This window comes from Salminus brasiliensis, chromosome 12, assembly GCF_030463535.1.
Source record: "Salminus brasiliensis chromosome 12, fSalBra1.hap2, whole genome shotgun sequence".
Lineage (NCBI taxonomy): Eukaryota > Metazoa > Chordata > Actinopteri > Characiformes > Bryconidae > Salminus > Salminus brasiliensis.
Genome location: NC_132889.1, coordinates 6,368,120 through 6,385,658, shown reverse-complemented (window position 1 = coordinate 6,385,658; position 17,539 = coordinate 6,368,120). Strand labels below are relative to the sequence as shown.

Sequence of the window (17,539 nt, the reverse complement as noted above, 5' to 3'; positions counted from 1 at the left end):
AACACACCCATACATTTTTTTATTTTTATGTTATATTAAGCAACTAACTATGCTTGAGAAAGTGCAGAAGTGTGTTCTCTGCAGAAAAGAAACTTTTTTTCTTTTAGAAACTCAGCAAAACGTATGCAAAAGTATTGGGACACCTGCCTACTCATTGTTTCGTCTGAAAGCAAGGGTATTAAACGAGTTTACCCTGCTGTTGGTTGGACTAGCTGTCTCTACGGTCCAGGAAAGAAGGCTTTCTACTAGATTTTGGAGGAGCATTGCTGTGAGGATTTGATTGCATTCAGCGACTAGAGCGTTAATGTGGTCAGGATGGTGATGACTACCACTCCACCTTATCCTAAAAGTACTGGATGGAGCACCACCATCATTCCAGAGAACACAGTTAGTTCCACTGCTCCACAGCTCAATACCAGAGGGCTTTATACCCCTCTAATAGCCCACGCCTGGCATTAGGCAGCAGCATGGTGCCAATAGGTTCATGTTTGTTTCTCTGCTCCAGAGAGTCCTATTCTATAGGCAGTACTTCTCTGCATGGACTAGGTGAGCTGTCTGTGTGCATTTGCACATCTGTGTCAGCAACAGGTGCCCACATGCATTCATTAGACGGGGTGCCCACAAACGTTTGGATGTGTAGTGTATATAATGGTATTCAAATAAAGCACGAAACTGATTCCTTCCTTCTTCACGTTATTCCTTTAGTTGGCTCGATATTCGCTGAGATTGATCACATTCCGGAAACTCACCTCGAACTTGTGCAGGTATACAAAGTTTCATTTCAACACAGGTTGTGCAGCAGACATATACTTGTGGTTAGTCTCTCAGATGGTTTGCTTTGCAGCACTTCCTCTGGGGCTCAGAGTTTAGCACAGCTGGTGCGCATTCTTTTAGGTTTTTGGGGGGCTGCTTTGCAGCACTTCCTCTGGGGCTCAGAGTTTAGCACAGCTGGTGCGCATTCTTTTAGGTTTTTGGGGGGTTCAAATATATATATATATATATATATATATCCCACAGTGGATAAAGCAGGCTAATGTTAAGCTTTTAGGATGTCCTTCTTCCCAAAGTCCTGACCTTAAACACTTGGGCTGTGTTTAAAAGTCGTGTCCCTTTCTACCAAACTCCTGCCAAGAAGAGTGCTCACAGCTAATGGCTACCAAAAGGCAAACATTTCAGTATGACTCATGGCAAAGCCCAAACTACCAACCTGGTTGTGAAATATACTGGAATCAAAGCTGTTGTATTCGCAGACCCAGAAGTTCTTCTCGGCTCAGTTCTTGATAAGGTCTTGTCTGCTTGTCTCTGGGAAAGGAAAGAGGTTTTTATAGACTAATACAAACAGCTGTTCATGTGGGACTCTGAGAATCTGAGAGGTTTTTTTTAATGATGCAAACTTTGGACACTTCCATATATTCCATATATCCATACATATGTTGATGTTATTGCAAAAAAAAAAAAAAAAACATAAAAAAAAAATTTATTTGTGTATTTTTCTGTCCAAATACTTTTTGATGCTCAAATGTTTGCAGAAAACCTTTTAAGTGCAGAACTAAAGCTGTTACCAGAATATTCTGTACAGCCACGACTATTTATTCAGTTCAGTATTTTAGTGCCCTTTAACAGACACTGTCACAAAGCATTGCAGCATAGTCCAACACACATACCACTCATCTCAGACAACCAAACCTCATTTCACCACAGTAAACAAGAAGAGAACAGATTGTACACTTACTAGTCCAGCATTGCTCACAAGTGCACCTACAAGAAAATCTGGACCCCAATCGCTGGTTTACATTAGATGAGCTTATTATCATCACTTATCATCTGCTTTCTGTTCTTTAGCTCCGTTTCACCACCTCATTTCCTACCATTAATTTGCATAAGAGTGTTCCAGCGTCAGTTCAGGCTTAAACATGACAGTGGTCCGAAGCATTCATCAAAATGTTTTGGTTGGCTCAGGCTAAGGGATATTTGTCCAAAGACTAGTTGTGCTCTATTGCTAAGAACGCATGTACAATTCCGAGCCATTCTTGCTTTTAGAACCTTTCACCTCTAAAAAAAAAACAAAAACTTGCTCACCAAGACACATGACGTCACTCATTTTAGCCCAGAAAAGGACAGTTGAAAGAAATCAATCACTGAAAGCCAGTCATTGCCATGACATTCATGTCCGCGATTAGTGTCTGTATACTTCTGTCAACTGTATTTTATTTTTATTATTAAAACAGCACAAATATAGGCGTTTCCCCTGATAAACGAATGTCATGCACCTTTTAGATATTTGACTATTTGACTGCTATAATGGACAAAATGAGGACCATGTTGTAGCGTTGAGGGCACATTTACAGTGTATGAACCTTGAGGAATAAAAGCGTTACTGCACTGGACAGTTGCTTCTGAATGTCAGCCCCTCGGTATCGCGCCCTCCCCTGGGGCGATTCCGGTGTCGCCGCCCACAGGCTCACATAAGGACTTTTGTTGTGTTTCTGTTCATGTTTTGATTCAATGATGCGGTTCAGGGTCTTGGTTCATGTTCATGGTTTGGTTCAGTTTGTTTTGTTCACGTGTGTTTATGGTTCATCATGCCTGGTTTAGGTAATGTGTTTCACCTGAGACTGGGGGTACTTAAGGAGCTCGGATACTGAGCTCCTTGTCGAGAATTGGATTGTATGTTCAGAGCCTCGAGGTAGCCCGAGAGGTTCTACACACGGATCACGGTTTGTTTAGGCCAGCTTTGGTTCATAGTTCAGGTCCTCGAGCGGACCTTTCCTGGATCTTCGGATTTAGTGAGGCGCTTTGGCTCGTTCCCTGGTTATATCCTCGACTCTTGCTCCGGCTAGGCGACCCTCTGCTACTTCGCGTCTACAGGTTTGGTCGGTCTAGCCATTTATGGTTCAGCGGCTGGTTCCACAGCTCTCTTTCTCCAGTTGTGAGCAGTCTCTTGATTTTCCCCTTCTCTTGGTTTTCCCCTTAGTCTCCCCAGGCACTGTCTGGAAAGTTTGGTTGTGTTTTCCCTATCCTGCTCACCCAGCTCAGCTCCCAGAACCCCCCCAGGTCTTGAGGGTGCTTTTGTGTTCGCCCTTTTGGTTGTCAAGTTTACGTTGCTTTCCTGTTTAAGCCCTTTAGTTGCTGCATCACTTGCTTTTGTTTACTCTTTGTATTGTACCCCTTTTTGTTATTAAAAGTACTTGCATTGGATCCATATCTGCGAGTGTTCATCCCTCTGTGTCTGGCCTAACTAGCCATGACACTGAACGCACACTGTTAAAAATAGGGAACCCCACCTGAACCGGAAATGATCAATTTGCATAAGAGATGAGGTTTGATTTGTGTCAAAAAACCCAGAAACCACTGAGGAAACCACTGTTAGAACAATGTGATAAACAACTACAACTAGCTGAAGTTTTCTCTTAACAGTAAGCAGTATCGTACAAAGCAGTACATGTACATCTAGATGATCTGACTGCCCAGACAGGCATTTTTAAGAGGACTAATGCCAGGTCTTCAGCAATGCTCTTGTAGCCTTTTCCAGCTTCTTGCGTCTCTACAACACGTCTTCTGAGACCTTCATATTTACACATTACAACTCCTGACTGAAATACATTTAAGTATAATCAGCCTAAAAAGGCCTGCTTGGTGTTCTTTTACCAAATCCAAATACTATTTCATATTTCCTTCTTTAGCTTCAAACTGAAACTACAGAGCTAATCCAGGCGACCACTAATGGATAATTAGCACATGAGCTCATTTTTTTACTGCGACTTCCAAAAATCTGAAAAAATTCCTAAAATCGTGTAGTGTGAACTCGGCATTACTGGTGCAGCGCAGTACAGTCTCCCAGACCGTGACTCAAACCCCAGTCTTCCACGTGGTGTGGTACTGCATTGGCAGGTAGTGGTGTTGCCTGTTGCGCCACACCAACCACACAGAAGTTGCAGTAGTTACTAAGTAAAAGCCTTAGTGTGTAATAAGCCCCTTAAGGGGTTAACTGATGCCTGAGCCTCCAGCAAGAACGAAATCCAGGACTGGAAACCGGATTGACTCTTGTATTATTATATGATATTATTTGATATATATTTAATATCTTTAATGTATATTTTAGTTCACCCTGTATGTCAAAATGGAATCATAAGCTTATAGATGCCATTTTACACAAGAGTAAACAAGGCTTGTTAAAAAGGAAATTATTATTAATCATTATTCATCTACTTTTATTACTTCCAGCATGTTTTGATGAGTGTAGACAGTCAGGCAGGGCCCCTGTTCAACAGTCCCTCCATTGTTTGGCTAGTAGAATGGCCGGTCCCGTGGTGCTGCTTGCCTGGAGCAGCTTTTGTGATGAATCAGGCTGTGTTGAGCTTGCTGAGTTTGAGCTGTGCTGGCCTTGCACTTGGGTGAAGGGATTCCATGACTTTGTCCACACAGGACTTCTGAACACACACAATTCATTTTCTATCTAATTTGTGTGTTTTATTCGTACCATGGGTTTGTGGTGTGGACAGAGGTGAATCCAGGCTGAAAGCAGGGGTTGTTCTTCGGGATAAGACTACTGTTGGGGGGGAGGGGGGGGAAGCCATGGTGCCCCCCTCATTCTCAGGGAAAAAAATCTTCATCAACACTGTTCCAACTCCAGACTGTTTGGTCTGATCAGCAAACATATATGATTATTTCCCATAGGAATGATAAGAAACCTTGTATGTCCAAATGTTTGTGGACACCCCTTCTACTTTAAGTTGCACCCATTGCTGAGACAGATGTACAGATTTTTTGCGCACACACACACAGCTTGTCTAGTCCCTGTTGAGTACCTCATTTAACCAGAGCTTAACTAATAAAATGAAAAAGGTAAAATCTCTGATTTGCACTGGAAAATGTTTGTAGATGACGATAACCAATGATGGTTTTGTGGTTTATTGTTATGGCTGATCAGCGTATATACAAGACACAGTGTTAAAATCCGGGCACTCTTTGGTTCCTTTCTCATTTAAACAAAGTCACCTGTTGTTGTTTAGCATTTTACCTTTTAAGGGAACTGACTGTTCACTTGCTGCCTAACATGTAGAGATCCCACCCCTTTGCCAGATGAAGCCACTGAAGATGAAGATAATCAATGGGTTTTGTGGTTTTAATGTTATGGCTGATTAGTATATAAACGAGACACAGTGTAAAAAAGGCACTCTTTGGTTTTTTCTCGTTTACCCAGAGCTCAAAACTCAAAAATTAAAAGGTGAAATCTAATTTACTGCTGTAAAATCCTAAAGTTTGTAGATGAAGATCCTCAATGGTGTTTTTTTGTGGTTTTAATGTTATGGCTGATCAGCATATAAGCAAGACACAGTGTAAAAAAGGCACTCTTTGGTCTTCAAAACTCTCTTTCCAAAAAAAATATTTTTACTGTAAAAGAATTAATAGTATTTCACAGTAAATAATAACAGTTTCCTCGATAAAACTCCTCGAAAGTCACATGTTGTTATTTGGCACCTCCGCGTCAGTTTCCGGTGTTGTTTCTCCGTCTCCGGCACTGGGATTGGCTGCAGCGCCGGTGGACTGTCTGTGCCGGCCAGTCACAGCGCAGTGGGCGGAGCGTGCCGGAATGTGGGCGGTAAAACAACAACAACAACCTGGCTTTGGTGTAAAAGCGGTGGAGAAACGACGTGGCGGAAAGGAAAGCGAAACCCAGACACTACAGCCGTGCAGGGAACTTTTCCCGAGAGATTTGCAGAGGGTTTGGGGGTGAGCACTGCAGGAGCTGCTCTCACTGTTCCTCAGAGCTCCTGAGAAACGCTGGAGGAGAGCAGGTAAGTGTACACTCATTCATCTGAGCTGCTGATCTGCTCTCTGCAGATGGAAACCCTTTCTGCTGAAGGTGCTCTATGTCCTGACACTGGGAGTCTGTCTGATATGAACGCTGCTATGGAAGTATTCTTCAAACTGAACTTTTTAGGGATGACATTGCTGGCATTTCAACGTTGAATTAATGTTAAAGTTTCTTGTTATTGTTATTGTTGTTAAAGTTATTGTTGAATCAACGTTAAATCAACGTTAAAGTTATTGTTGAATCAACATTAAAGTTATCGTTTAATCAACGTTAAAGTTATCGTTGAATCAATGTTAAAGTTATTGTTGAATCAACATTAAAGTTATCGTTGAATCAATGTTAAAGTTATTGTTGAATCAACATTAAAGTTATCGTTGAATCAATGTTAAAGTTATTGTTGAATCAACATTAAAGTTATCGTTTAATCAACTTTAAAGTTGTCGTTGAATCAACATTAAATCAACGTTAAAGTTATTGTTGAATCAACATTAAAGTCATTGTTAATCAACGTTAAAGTTATTGTTGAATCAACATTAAAGTTATCGTTTAATCAACGTTAAAGTTATTGTTGAATCAATGTTAAAGTTGTCATTGAATCAACATTAAATCAACGTTAAAGTTATTGTTGAATCAACGTTAAAGTCATTGTTAATCAACGTTAAAGTTATTGTTGAATCAACATTAAAGTCATTGTTAATCAACGTTAAAGTTATTGTTGAATCAACATTAAAGTTATTGTTGAATCAACATTAAAGTTATTGTTAAATCAACATTAAAGTTATCGTTGCATCAACTTTAAAGTTATTGTTGAATCGACATTAAATCAACGTTAAAGTCATTGTTAAATCAACGTTAACGTTATCGTTGAATCAACGTTAAATCAACGTTAAAGTTAACGTTGAATCAATGTTAAAGTTATTGTTGAATCAACGTTAAAGTTATTGTTGAATCAGCATTAAAATTATTGTTAAATCAACGTTAAAGTTATTCTTAAATTAATGTTAAAGTTATGATTGTATCAACGTTAAAGTTCTTGTTGGATCAGTGTTAAAGTTATGGTTAAATCAACTTTAAAGTCTGAGGAAACTTCTTTATTTTCCACCAGAAGCCTTGTCTAAAGCTTGGATGAAGAACTGAAACCAAGGAGAACTTCCTGGAGTTTCCAACAAGTCCATCCAATGGATCCCAAAATCAGGTGGGTAGTTCATTGTATTAGTGACAGCATGAGATGATCAAACGTCTCCATGACTGAACAAAAGTTTATAGCTGAGGTCTTGAGATCTTACATTGTTGTTCTTGGTACTAAGATCACTCAAAGCTAGACGATATAAATTCTCTCAAGATACTTGAGCCATCTTTTCTTTAGATGTTTTGGGATATGCTAACAGTTTTGAGGCGATTTATATTAAAGGGTAGGACGTATTAGACAAGAAGTGAAGGGCCAGTTCCTGAAGTTGGACATGCGTAAGAATCGTAAGAATCTGTGGCACTTTGACAAGTGTCAAATTATTGCCATGTCTAGACGACTGGGTCAGAGCGTCTGTAAAAAACATCAGGCAGGTCTTGTCGGGGGAGTGTTCCTGGCATACAGTGGTCACTACTTACCAAAAGTGCTCAAAGAAAGGACAACCAGTGGACCGGTGATAGCGTCATTTTTAAGTTTTTCTGCTCTCTTCTGGATCAGGGGTTCTCAAAGACGTCCTTGGGAACCTTTAGGACCCACTTTACTGCTCTAAGCTTGAGTGTTGCAAACTGGGTTAGAATCAGTCAAATTTCATATATATATATATATATATATATGATATAATTTTTTTAAGCAAAAATCTGCTAAAATATGTCACTGTCATCTCCATTTACTAGTGCATCTTATCTTATTTTTAATTTTGATCAAAAAGGGTAAACTGTATTTGACCTTTTATATCCATTATATTTAAAGTGACATTTCAAGACTTTTTCAGTTTTTATGTTACTATTATGATACTATTTTAATTATTTACTCAAATTAGACTCAAATTAAATATTCTATTAAATTCTGAATTCTGGATTTATGCTTTTTTTATGAACAATTAGCCATACTTTGTACGTTTACAAACATAAAAAAAAACTTTTTACATGTAATGAATATAATGTGTCAGATTAACTTTATTAAATTAAATTATGAACCAAAAATTTTTTTTAATGATATTTATATGTCCAAAACTTTAAATCTTTCAAAAAAACAACATTGAAAACATTGAAAAAGACATGGCTTTTTGGCTGGTGAAAGCCAAAGACTGCATTATTTTCTATTTCAATGATCTGTGCTGATCTCTTCTGGACCAAACAGAAAAGACTGTCCCGCACTAACTGCTACGAACTTGGCCATAACCTTTCCCTCGCAGACAGAGCCGAACAGTGCTTTTACTTTATAATGCAATCTGCTTCCCTCTCTGCACCACACCTGAACCTGTAATCTCTTGATGGATCTCTAATGCACACAAAAGATCCAGCTAATCTCGTTCTCTCGTGGTCTGAACATTACACATATCGTCGCAGTCACGCAATAGCCTTGCATCTCCAGAATGTCAAGTTTAAAGGAAAAAACCTTCTCAACTTTCAATGGAAGTTAATGTAAAATGGTTTTGATTGGTTCAAATTTAAACATAATGTAAGCAACAAATGCCATGTTCAAATTACTAGTGCATCTCAAAAAATGAGAATATCATAAAAAGGTTTTAGGTTCATAATTGAATTTAAGAAAATGTTAAGCTGTCATATTATATTTATTACATGTAAATAACATTTTAAGCCTTTTTATGTTTTACTTTTGATCAGTATGGCTAATTGTCCATGAAAATCAGAATTTATTAGAATATTCCATATATAATATAAGATATATTACAGTTCACACGTTTTGATGGAAATTATAAATACAAATAATTTTTAAAGATGTGCTGGTAAATCGAGATATTTCGATATTTTAGCTGATTTTTCCATTTTCTTTGTTTTGTGTTGCTTAAAAACCCCAAAATATCAGGATTTGTTCAGTGCTGATATTTGACTTATGATTCAAACCAGTGTTTGCTGATTTATTTATTTGTACTCCAGATCAGGGTTCTCAAACCATTCCTCAGGGTCCAGATTTCTCCAACGTTACACAGTGCAGATTCTGGCGTGCTAAGTAGCCCAGAGTATATTTGCCGTCTATGTGTCTATGTGCAGCAACTGCGCACATAGACAAACTGGCTTGGGAGTATTAGGGGTGTGCTGAAAGCAAGCGTTGTGATAGGCTCAGTTCATCAGTACTCAACAGTATATTTGAAAAGGACCATCTGTCCCATTTCCCCAGTTACTGCCTGTTCTCTCTGAAGGAAGGCGGGGGGTGGGGGGTAGGAGAAGTAGGAAAGTTTGTGGACGTACTCAGAAATGTGTCCTGATAATAATTCAAGTATGAAAATAGCTCATTTCCAAATTATGTCCAATGGCCTTGACGCTCTAATGCCAGCCTATGCTTTCGCCTGGATGACTGGAAATCTTCACGAGTCACTAATACCTTGGCCACACCAAAAACATTTGACCTAGTTTCCAAACTGCTCCACAGCTTCTGCAGTTGCGTGCTTCCCAGGCTTTCATGTCGCCCTCAGGCCAAGTGAAAACTGAGGGTTTGGACTCAGGAAGTTCCTTCTTTCCAGAGGGTTATCCCAGAAGCACAGTGTTCATATGTAAAAAAAATCTTGGAAATATACAATTCCATTCTGTTCTTTTACCTTTATATTCAGTTTTAAGTCAATTCAATTTTTAATTTAGTTAATTTAATTTAAATTGCTATGCATATCCATGCACGTCCACCATAACAAAACCTTGCGCTTCTTTAGAAGAAGGAAAAATTGTCTTTGGTTGTGCATTACTGTTCAAAAGTCTGAGACCAGTGGGAGAGAATGCTTCTATCTTTTCCAATTTTACAATTTGATCATTATTTATTACTTTCCCAGCAAAATAATAAGTGATAAAAGTGTGAGATAGTGTGTCAGTGTATCCCTTTTGCTTGATATGTGCTGTAAAATGCATTTATTCTGTACTTTAATTCTGTATAAATAGTCACTATTGGACTTTGGTCAGAGTGCAAAATGCTCAGATGTGACGATAAGTCTATTTACAACCCTGTTATTATACCTCAGAATAAAACAGGCTTTGTTGACTGGTTTACAGCACTAGGACAGCACAGCACTTCCCCATCTGAGTTTACTTTGTAAAGTGTGGTCAGGTCTGGTCTGAGGTCGTGCAGTTTGGTTTTAAGGGAGCAGATGTTGTAGATCAGAAAAGACGGTAAAAGCCATTTGGCTGCAGATTCAGACCTGTAGCACGGACATCTGCTGGCTTCCTTGGCCTTAGGTTGCTAGCAAAATATTAAACTGTCAGTCAGACAACTGCAAATGTTACACTGCTCCGAATCAGGAGAGATACGTTGGTTAGCGTGAGCTCAGTCAGCCAGCAGGATAACAGTCTGCTCAGCACTGAAACCCCACTTGTAAACGTTCTGAGGAGAATCACTCAGACCGAGCGACTGCTGTTGAAAAAAAAAAGTGTTATGACAAGTATTGCATGTTGGAATTGGCCTTTACAAATTTACATTTACATTTAAGGCATTTAGCAGATGCTCTTCTCCAGAGCGACTTACAAAAATGCTTTTTTACCCAAGAAAAACCTCAGCTAGTTTAAATAGACTAAAATTCAAAGATCCTCTAAGTTTAGACATTAATAAACCCAAGTCAGTAAGGTGACCACTCTGCTATTCGCACAAGTCCTCTCAGAAGAGGAGGGTCTTTACTCTGGGTTTGAAGACAGCGAGTGTTGGACACCCAGAGGAAGCTTGTTCCACCACTTTGGTGCAGGACAGAAAAAAATCTGGACGCTCGTCTTCTGTGGATTTTGAGGGATGGCAGGTCGAGCCGAGCCGTACTTGAAGCTGGAAGGGCTCTTGGTGCGGATCAGCTTTTTACCATTGCCATCAAGTATGGAGGGGCTGGCTGGTCCGTTCCTGGCTTCGTAGACCAGTGTCAGGGTATTGAATCTGATGCGGGCAGCTGCTACAGGAAGCCAGTGAAGAGAGAACGCAGCAGTGGAGTGACATGGCTGAATTTAGGAACGTTGAAGACGACCCATGCCGCTGCATTCTGGATGAGTTGCAGGGGCCTGATGGTGCGCAGAGGGAGACCAGCCAGAAGAGAGTTGCAGCAGTTAAGTCTTGAAGTGACGAGAGACTGAACTAGCACCTGGGCGACCTCTCTAGAGAGGAAGGGTCAAATTCACCGGACATAAATGCTTATGTAGGTTTTTGTCAGTTTGTCAGTCCTGAATGGCATTAACATGGCCATGCAGCCTCAAAAGGCCTAGACATGGTCAATGTCAAAGATTTGCTTAAGTTTATTATGTACCTGGTGTAGAATCTACATTTATGGCATTTGACTGACTCTAGAGCCTGGAGCCTATCCAGAGTGCCTAACATTTGAATCACAGATCAGAGAATGTAGGGTAGAGAGTCTTGTCCAAGGACGACTACCTATCCAAGCACACCTAACCTAACTATTCGGAGAGATGGAATGGGCTTTGGGCATTTAGACATGACGAGCGAAGTCGAGCGACTGGTGTTGGGAGGAACAGAAAAGCAAAATGAGGCCTGAAATCTGCTGTGTTCGGCTATCTAGGCTTAGAGAAGTTAGCTAGCAGGCTAAACACCACAGCGTTGACTGTGTTCCAGCTACCTGAGTCTCAAATCACAGACGTTTGGAGGATAAAGCCTCTTATCTGAGTGCAAAAAGTCGAGGGAATGGTCTTAGGGGTGATTTTTGCTCATTTAATAGACTGATTCATCCAGGTTTGCTTAATCGAACTCTCCTTGGAACTACGGTGTACTTATTTTTTTTCCCACCCATTTTCAGAGCGTGACCTCACCAATAATTCCGCACCCACCTGTGTTGTTTTAATGCTCTTTTGCTTGCCACAGAGACCAACTGCAGGAGCAACTGCAAGAGTACATCTTAGAGACCCTGGAAGACATCAGAACCGTGAGGAATTTTTGTGACAAGGAACCAAAATGGACCCTTCAGAGGGAGACGGAGCTAGAGACGATGAGAGACCTCAAAGACCGGGCGGATCAAATCTCTCTACAGTTTGACCACGTGACGAGGGCAAAGGATAAGGCCAAGGCTTTTGGGGAGTACCTTTGGAGCGGCCTGACCCAGGTGACAGCAGATTCCAGGAGGGACGAGCTGGAGAAGGAGCTGGGGGCGGTTCTGAAGAACACCCTGCTGGGGCTAGACGATCTTCAGCCCTTCCTAGATGCAGTGGAAAGGCTTGCAGTGACCTCGCTGTTCGTTTTCATGGGCGAAAGCTTCCTGCCAAAGGGGGTGAGCTCTGCAGATGTACGTTCGGTGATCTCTACTGCCAGAATCGTGTCCCCGCTCCTCATTTACTTCAAGAGAGATGCTGAGGCTTTCTTCATGCCCAACTTGTACAACGTGGAGGTGCTGGCCTTCCAGCTGGACAAGTACATCCGTGTCACCCAAAAGCTCTGCGAGAGAATGGAGAAAAAGTAAGTGCTCGGTCCACTTGTAGTATGAGGCGGAAGTGGGTAGTTAGACGCTGCCCTTTCAGAACTAGAACAGATGACATGTCATACTTTCACAATGACTTGTCATGTGAAAAAAAGCTTCTGGACGGTGCTGATAGCTCGAGCTATCGGCTGGCTGCACACATGTCGGAGGGGGCCTGTGTTGGTCTTCACCCTCACTAGTTTCGGGGGCATTGCACGCGATAGGGGGAGAATACGTACAGGCTGGGTAATTAGTGATCCAAAATTGGGGAGAAAATGGTTAAAAAAAGGACAAAACAGTGATTCAGTTGCATTGTTAGAGGAAAACCTTAGCCCATAGCAGCGACCCATGTACCTGCACCATTATGTCCACAGAATCTGGTAAAACCTGGCAGGTTTATAAAATGTATTTATGAATGTATTTTTGCTAAATTGTGTTTTTTATGCTCTGCAGGTCCATGAGCGTATCATGTTCTACTGCTATTTTTGAGTAAGTAGGAATACATGCATTATAGGTATCTTTTGGATTCAATCCGATACAAACTAGCTAAACGCTTTCAGTGTAAAGTAAATACATTCAAATGAACCTTCCCAGTAAGCAGTGGGTGATATGTAAAAATAATACATCACAATATTTAAAGACACTTTCATTACACACCATATTTATCGAGATATTTTGACATGCAGACAAAATGCATCAATTAGCAACAGATTCAAAGTACAGTGATTCACATTCAGAATCTACTACACTTTATCTAATTAAACAAGGCTAATTACACTCTCTGTAATTAAGTGTGCAATTGGTCAGGGTTCAGGGTTATAAGGGGTTAACCCCTTAAAACACTTATGTCCCACCGGCAGGCCGATACCAAAGTTCTATTGCCAAAGAATAGTCAGTTACTGAGTAATACACCTTAGTTGTGATATAACGTATTAAGATAACATAATTGATCACGGTTTCGCTAAAAATATTATCATATTGCCCACCCCTACATCCTAGATGACTGATAGGGATGTCCATAAATGCAGTGGAAGTAGTTTAGATATCAGCAACTTACATTCTAATGTTGAGGTGAAACTGTGCTTGTCTGTGCTTGAAATTCACATGTTTTACATCACCTCGTCTGTCGCATTACAGATGGAAGAATGGCAAATCTGCACTGAAGTTTAATTTGAATATGAGTGAGGAGTCAGTGCGGAAGCTGCATGACCACTTGAGCCAGCTAGACAAATTCCGGTAAGCCCAGTTCTTCTCTTGTCCACTTTTGTCCCTTGAATGCTAACTGATTCCATCGTTTTTGGCAGTAATTCAGAACCTACCTCCTTCCTTTCAGGCTGGACAGGTCCTTCAGGCTGACGTTCCTGTTCAGCTCTAACGCGCTGCGCTTCATCGGCATATTCAACCAGTGTCGCCTCAGAATGTTCCAATTCCTGTCAGATCTGGAGGAGGCTGCGGTCCAGCTGGACAGGATGAAGATGGGGTCCAGCATCTCCACTGTGGCGGGCAGTTCAGTGGGCATCGCTGGAGGTGTCTTGTCCATTGTAGGCTTGGCTCTCGCTCCTGTCACTGCAGGAGTATCCCTGGCCCTCACACTCACTGGGGTCGGGTTGGGGGTCACCAGCGGAGTCAACAGCCTAGTCACGGGCATAACTGAAATGGCAGTTAACAAACATCATGGGGGGACTGCCAACAACATCTTCCAGAAATTCAGGGGGGACATGCAGAAGATTCTAGACTGCATGGAACTAGCAGCCAGCAGTGAAGGTCCTGCGGTAGACACTCCAATGATTGATACAGCTTTTGAAGCTGGGAAAGTGTTTGCCCGTGCTGGAATGGTAGGCAAAAGTATTGATGCCCTTGTGGATGGAGCTTCGGCTTTGAAAGCTCTCAAAAGTGAGGAAGTAGCAATGAGTGCAGTCAGTTTGGGGCTCCAGGAGGCCAAAGCAGCTCGCAACATCCCCAACCTTGCTGCAGACCTGCCCGACATTGGGCAGTTGGCTAAGGGCACTCCTCTGGCTTTTTCAAAGTCAGCTAGAGCCGGGTTTATCACTCTGAACGCCCTCTTCATCGGCCTAGATGTTCTGTTCATCTGCAAAGATAGCATTAGCCTAGCCAAGGGAAGCAAAAGCCAAATCTCTCAGACCATCCGGTCCAGATCACTTCTTTGGCGCTCAGAGTTGGAAGCATTGGAGAAGGTCAGCGACTGTCTCTCCAAAGGGATATGGAAGTTCAGAAAGTCGCAAAGAATTCTGGAGCAGCCATTTCACCCTTAAGGATGCGATTCAAGCAAAACAGCTAATAGATTTCACTGCTAACTGATTTCACACTTTAAGGACTAATCACATTCCCTAAATCTCATTCGAATTTCAAAACAGGGACCAATTTTCTTGAAGTCCTGCTGTCTTGACTTTTTACTAATACCTGGGTGGGGGGAAGGGGTTATTTGAGCTAGGCCTTCAGTTCAAGCCCAAAATGTTAAAACAAACAAACATATCTATGGTGATGCTAATTAATGCTAGGTCTATTGCCTCCACTAGTGGTGTATACACCCAACAGTAGGAGGGTAAGGACTTAACGTGCATCTCCTCCAATAAATGTGTATCCAGCCTGTTTTTTAAAACTGCCGCTGAATGCAGCATGGCCAGGCAGCCTACACCCTTGTAGGAAAGTGATCCCAGATCCCTTCTGCTCCACCACACATTTAAGGACTAATCATATTCCCTAAATCTCATTCAAATATCAAAACAGGGACCAATTTTCTTGAAGTCCTGCTGTCTTGACTTTTTACTAATACCCTGGCAGGTTAAAAAAAAAGGCCAACATGTCTAAACTCAAAAAAAAAAAAGTGATGCTAAATAATGCTAAGTCTAGTGCCTCTGCTGTCTGGCTGCAGTATGATGTATATGTTACATAGCTCCACCCATCCTCATATGTTTCAATGAGAAAACAGGCCATTTTCCATCTCATTTTCACCATAAACTCTTCCTTTCCATATCCAGTGTCTTAATTCCAAATGCTAGTTTTCCATGTGCTTCTGAACAATCACAGTCATAATCTATGGGGGGGGGGGGGGGGGGGGGCGGCAATGCTAATGCACACACGCTAAGTGATCTGACTGCAGAGTTGTAGGTCAGGGAGGTCAGTCAGACTAAAAATACAGTGATTTTACTGGGGTTTGCTAGTGTGGATTGGCACATCTTACCTGCATTCCAATCAGGATCAGACGATTTAAGAGCAGTAAGAGACTTGGATCGGATCGGGGTTCAAAAAACTTTGATCAGGACGTCCCTAGTTACTTCTCATCCCATATTGCTTTTTTAAACTACACTACCAAGCTTTAAAATGTTCAGTTTTCAATGACAGCATTTGGCTTAAGATTAGCATCTAAAAGTAGGGTGTCATGCTCACACTACTCAGACACTCCACTTCCCCACAGGAAGGAACACACAGGTAACACCACACCACAGCTGTCAGGGTGAGCTATTTCGGGCATCCCTGCAATATCCAGTCCAGCATTTTCTGCTGATGTCAACCTGATACCAACACTTATGAAACTCATAGTTACTCATCTTGATTGTTTTACAGTTGCTCTGTGTGTTGATTGATGATTTCCCTCATCAAGAATGCTAAGGATTAGCATTAGCATTGTATGTCTGTATGTCGGCGGTATAAAAGTTCTTCAAGTGCCTAAATGTTTTACTGAGTTTGTGTTTCCTCTGTTTTCTACTTCTGTTCTGTCGCTCATAGACGCCATTAGCAGCAACAGAGGCGTGAGAAAGTCGACTTATGGTGGGACTTGTAGTCGCAGGAAACTCCAGTGGAGATCTGAAGTACTGATAGAGACTGTGGTCTTGCGAAACGCTGGTTGTGAAAGCTACCACTACTTCAGAACTTCATGTTTTGGTTGCTGTTTGAATTCAAGCGCTTCACTGCAGATCCAGCATGAGGCCGAACTAAAGAATGACTGTGTGTGTTTTAAATGATTTTAACAGATTCTGCATAATAAAGAAACCGACTTGCACTCCACGTTTTGCCCTCAGCATTTTCCTTACAGAGAGTAAATGTCATACCGTCAATTATACATACCATTGTAAGTTTGCGAGGGAAATCAAGGTTATTCATAGGGAGTTTGTCCAGCCTCTACTCTTTCTTTTGTTCTTTCTTCCTTTTTTATCACAATTAGGTACTGCTCTGCTACATTTACACCACCGGTTCGTAGCTCCCCTAGCACAAGCAATGCAACCAACACTTAACATGCAAAACTGATGCTGAATTCGACTTTGCAGGGCGGCTAACACCCTGCCAGGTCCCTCCAGCTTCACTGCACCAACTAACAGAAGCTTGTCCCGGCCAACATCGCTTAAGAGCTTCCTGTAGCTGCTGCCCGCATCAGATTCACAACCTTGACATTGGCCTATAAAGCCAAGTTGGTGGTTGTGGTTGGTGGTTGGTGTGGTGCAACAGTTAACACCACTACCTGCCAGTGAGCTACCACATCACGTGGGAGACTGGGGTTTGATTCCCGGTCTGGGTGTCTATGCTGCGCTACACCAATAAGTCCTTGGGCACGACTCCTAACACTACATTGGCCCAATGCTGGATAAGAGCGTCAGCTAAAGGCCATAAATGTGAAATGTGAAATGTGATATGGGGCTTAGATGGAACCCATGTGAGATTAGGGTGGGCTGTAACAATGGGGGCCTCTTTGGGAGCCTCTTTCCCAGTATTCCACTCAGAGCCCATGCCAATCTGGAACCCACCTAGCCCACTTTCAACAGTGATATCAGTGTTATGGTGATCCACTAAAGCCTGAGTGAGTGAACATCTTCAAAAATACCAGGGTAATTCTTGATCAGATATTTGATATTAGCTTGTTGGGCAAACATTTCAGAATGAATTTAACAAACCAGCACCAACAGAACCAACCTGATGAGGAACAGGACCATCGTTGTCTTGTACACACCGCTCTGGAATTACCTTGGACACTGCAACAGGTGCTACCATCTGACGAAGTGAGGGTGGCACCTTAGCTCGTTTCTTATGTAGGAGTCCTCTCTTTCATAATGCGACTTCTATTATATTTATTATATTTCATAATGCCACACTAAGCTTCTGTTGAATCATATGAGCTCAAGAATTTTGCAGACAA

The 17,539-nt window shown here is 41.6% G+C and overlaps 1 protein-coding gene across 1 annotated transcript; it reads left to right on the top strand.

The window, feature by feature from the left end:
- Positions 1-5,649: 5,649 nt before the first annotated feature.
- Positions 5,650-15,455, top strand: apol (apolipoprotein L). The gene is made up of 6 exons (XM_072694240.1): positions 5,650-5,798; positions 6,924-7,013; positions 11,802-12,389; positions 12,844-12,879; positions 13,528-13,626; positions 13,724-15,455. Exons 2-6 carry the CDS (start codon positions 6,997-6,999, stop codon positions 14,661-14,663), a joined length of 1,680 nt encoding a protein of 559 aa, XP_072550341.1. The 5' UTR covers positions 5,650-5,798; positions 6,924-6,996; the 3' UTR covers positions 14,664-15,455.
- The last annotated feature ends 2,084 nt before the right edge of the window (positions 15,456-17,539 follow it).

What these genes read in the sequence shown, in the direction of transcription:
- apol (XM_072694240.1), top strand. An exon ending in TGCGAGAGAATGGAGAAAAA is followed by an intron (nt 12,390 to 12,843) that starts GTAAGTGCTCGG and finishes TATGCTCTGCAG; the next exon opens with GTCCATGAGCGTATCATGTT. An exon ending in AGCCAGCTAGACAAATTCCG is followed by an intron (nt 13,627 to 13,723) that starts GTAAGCCCAGTT and finishes CCTTCCTTTCAG; the next exon opens with GCTGGACAGGTCCTTCAGGC.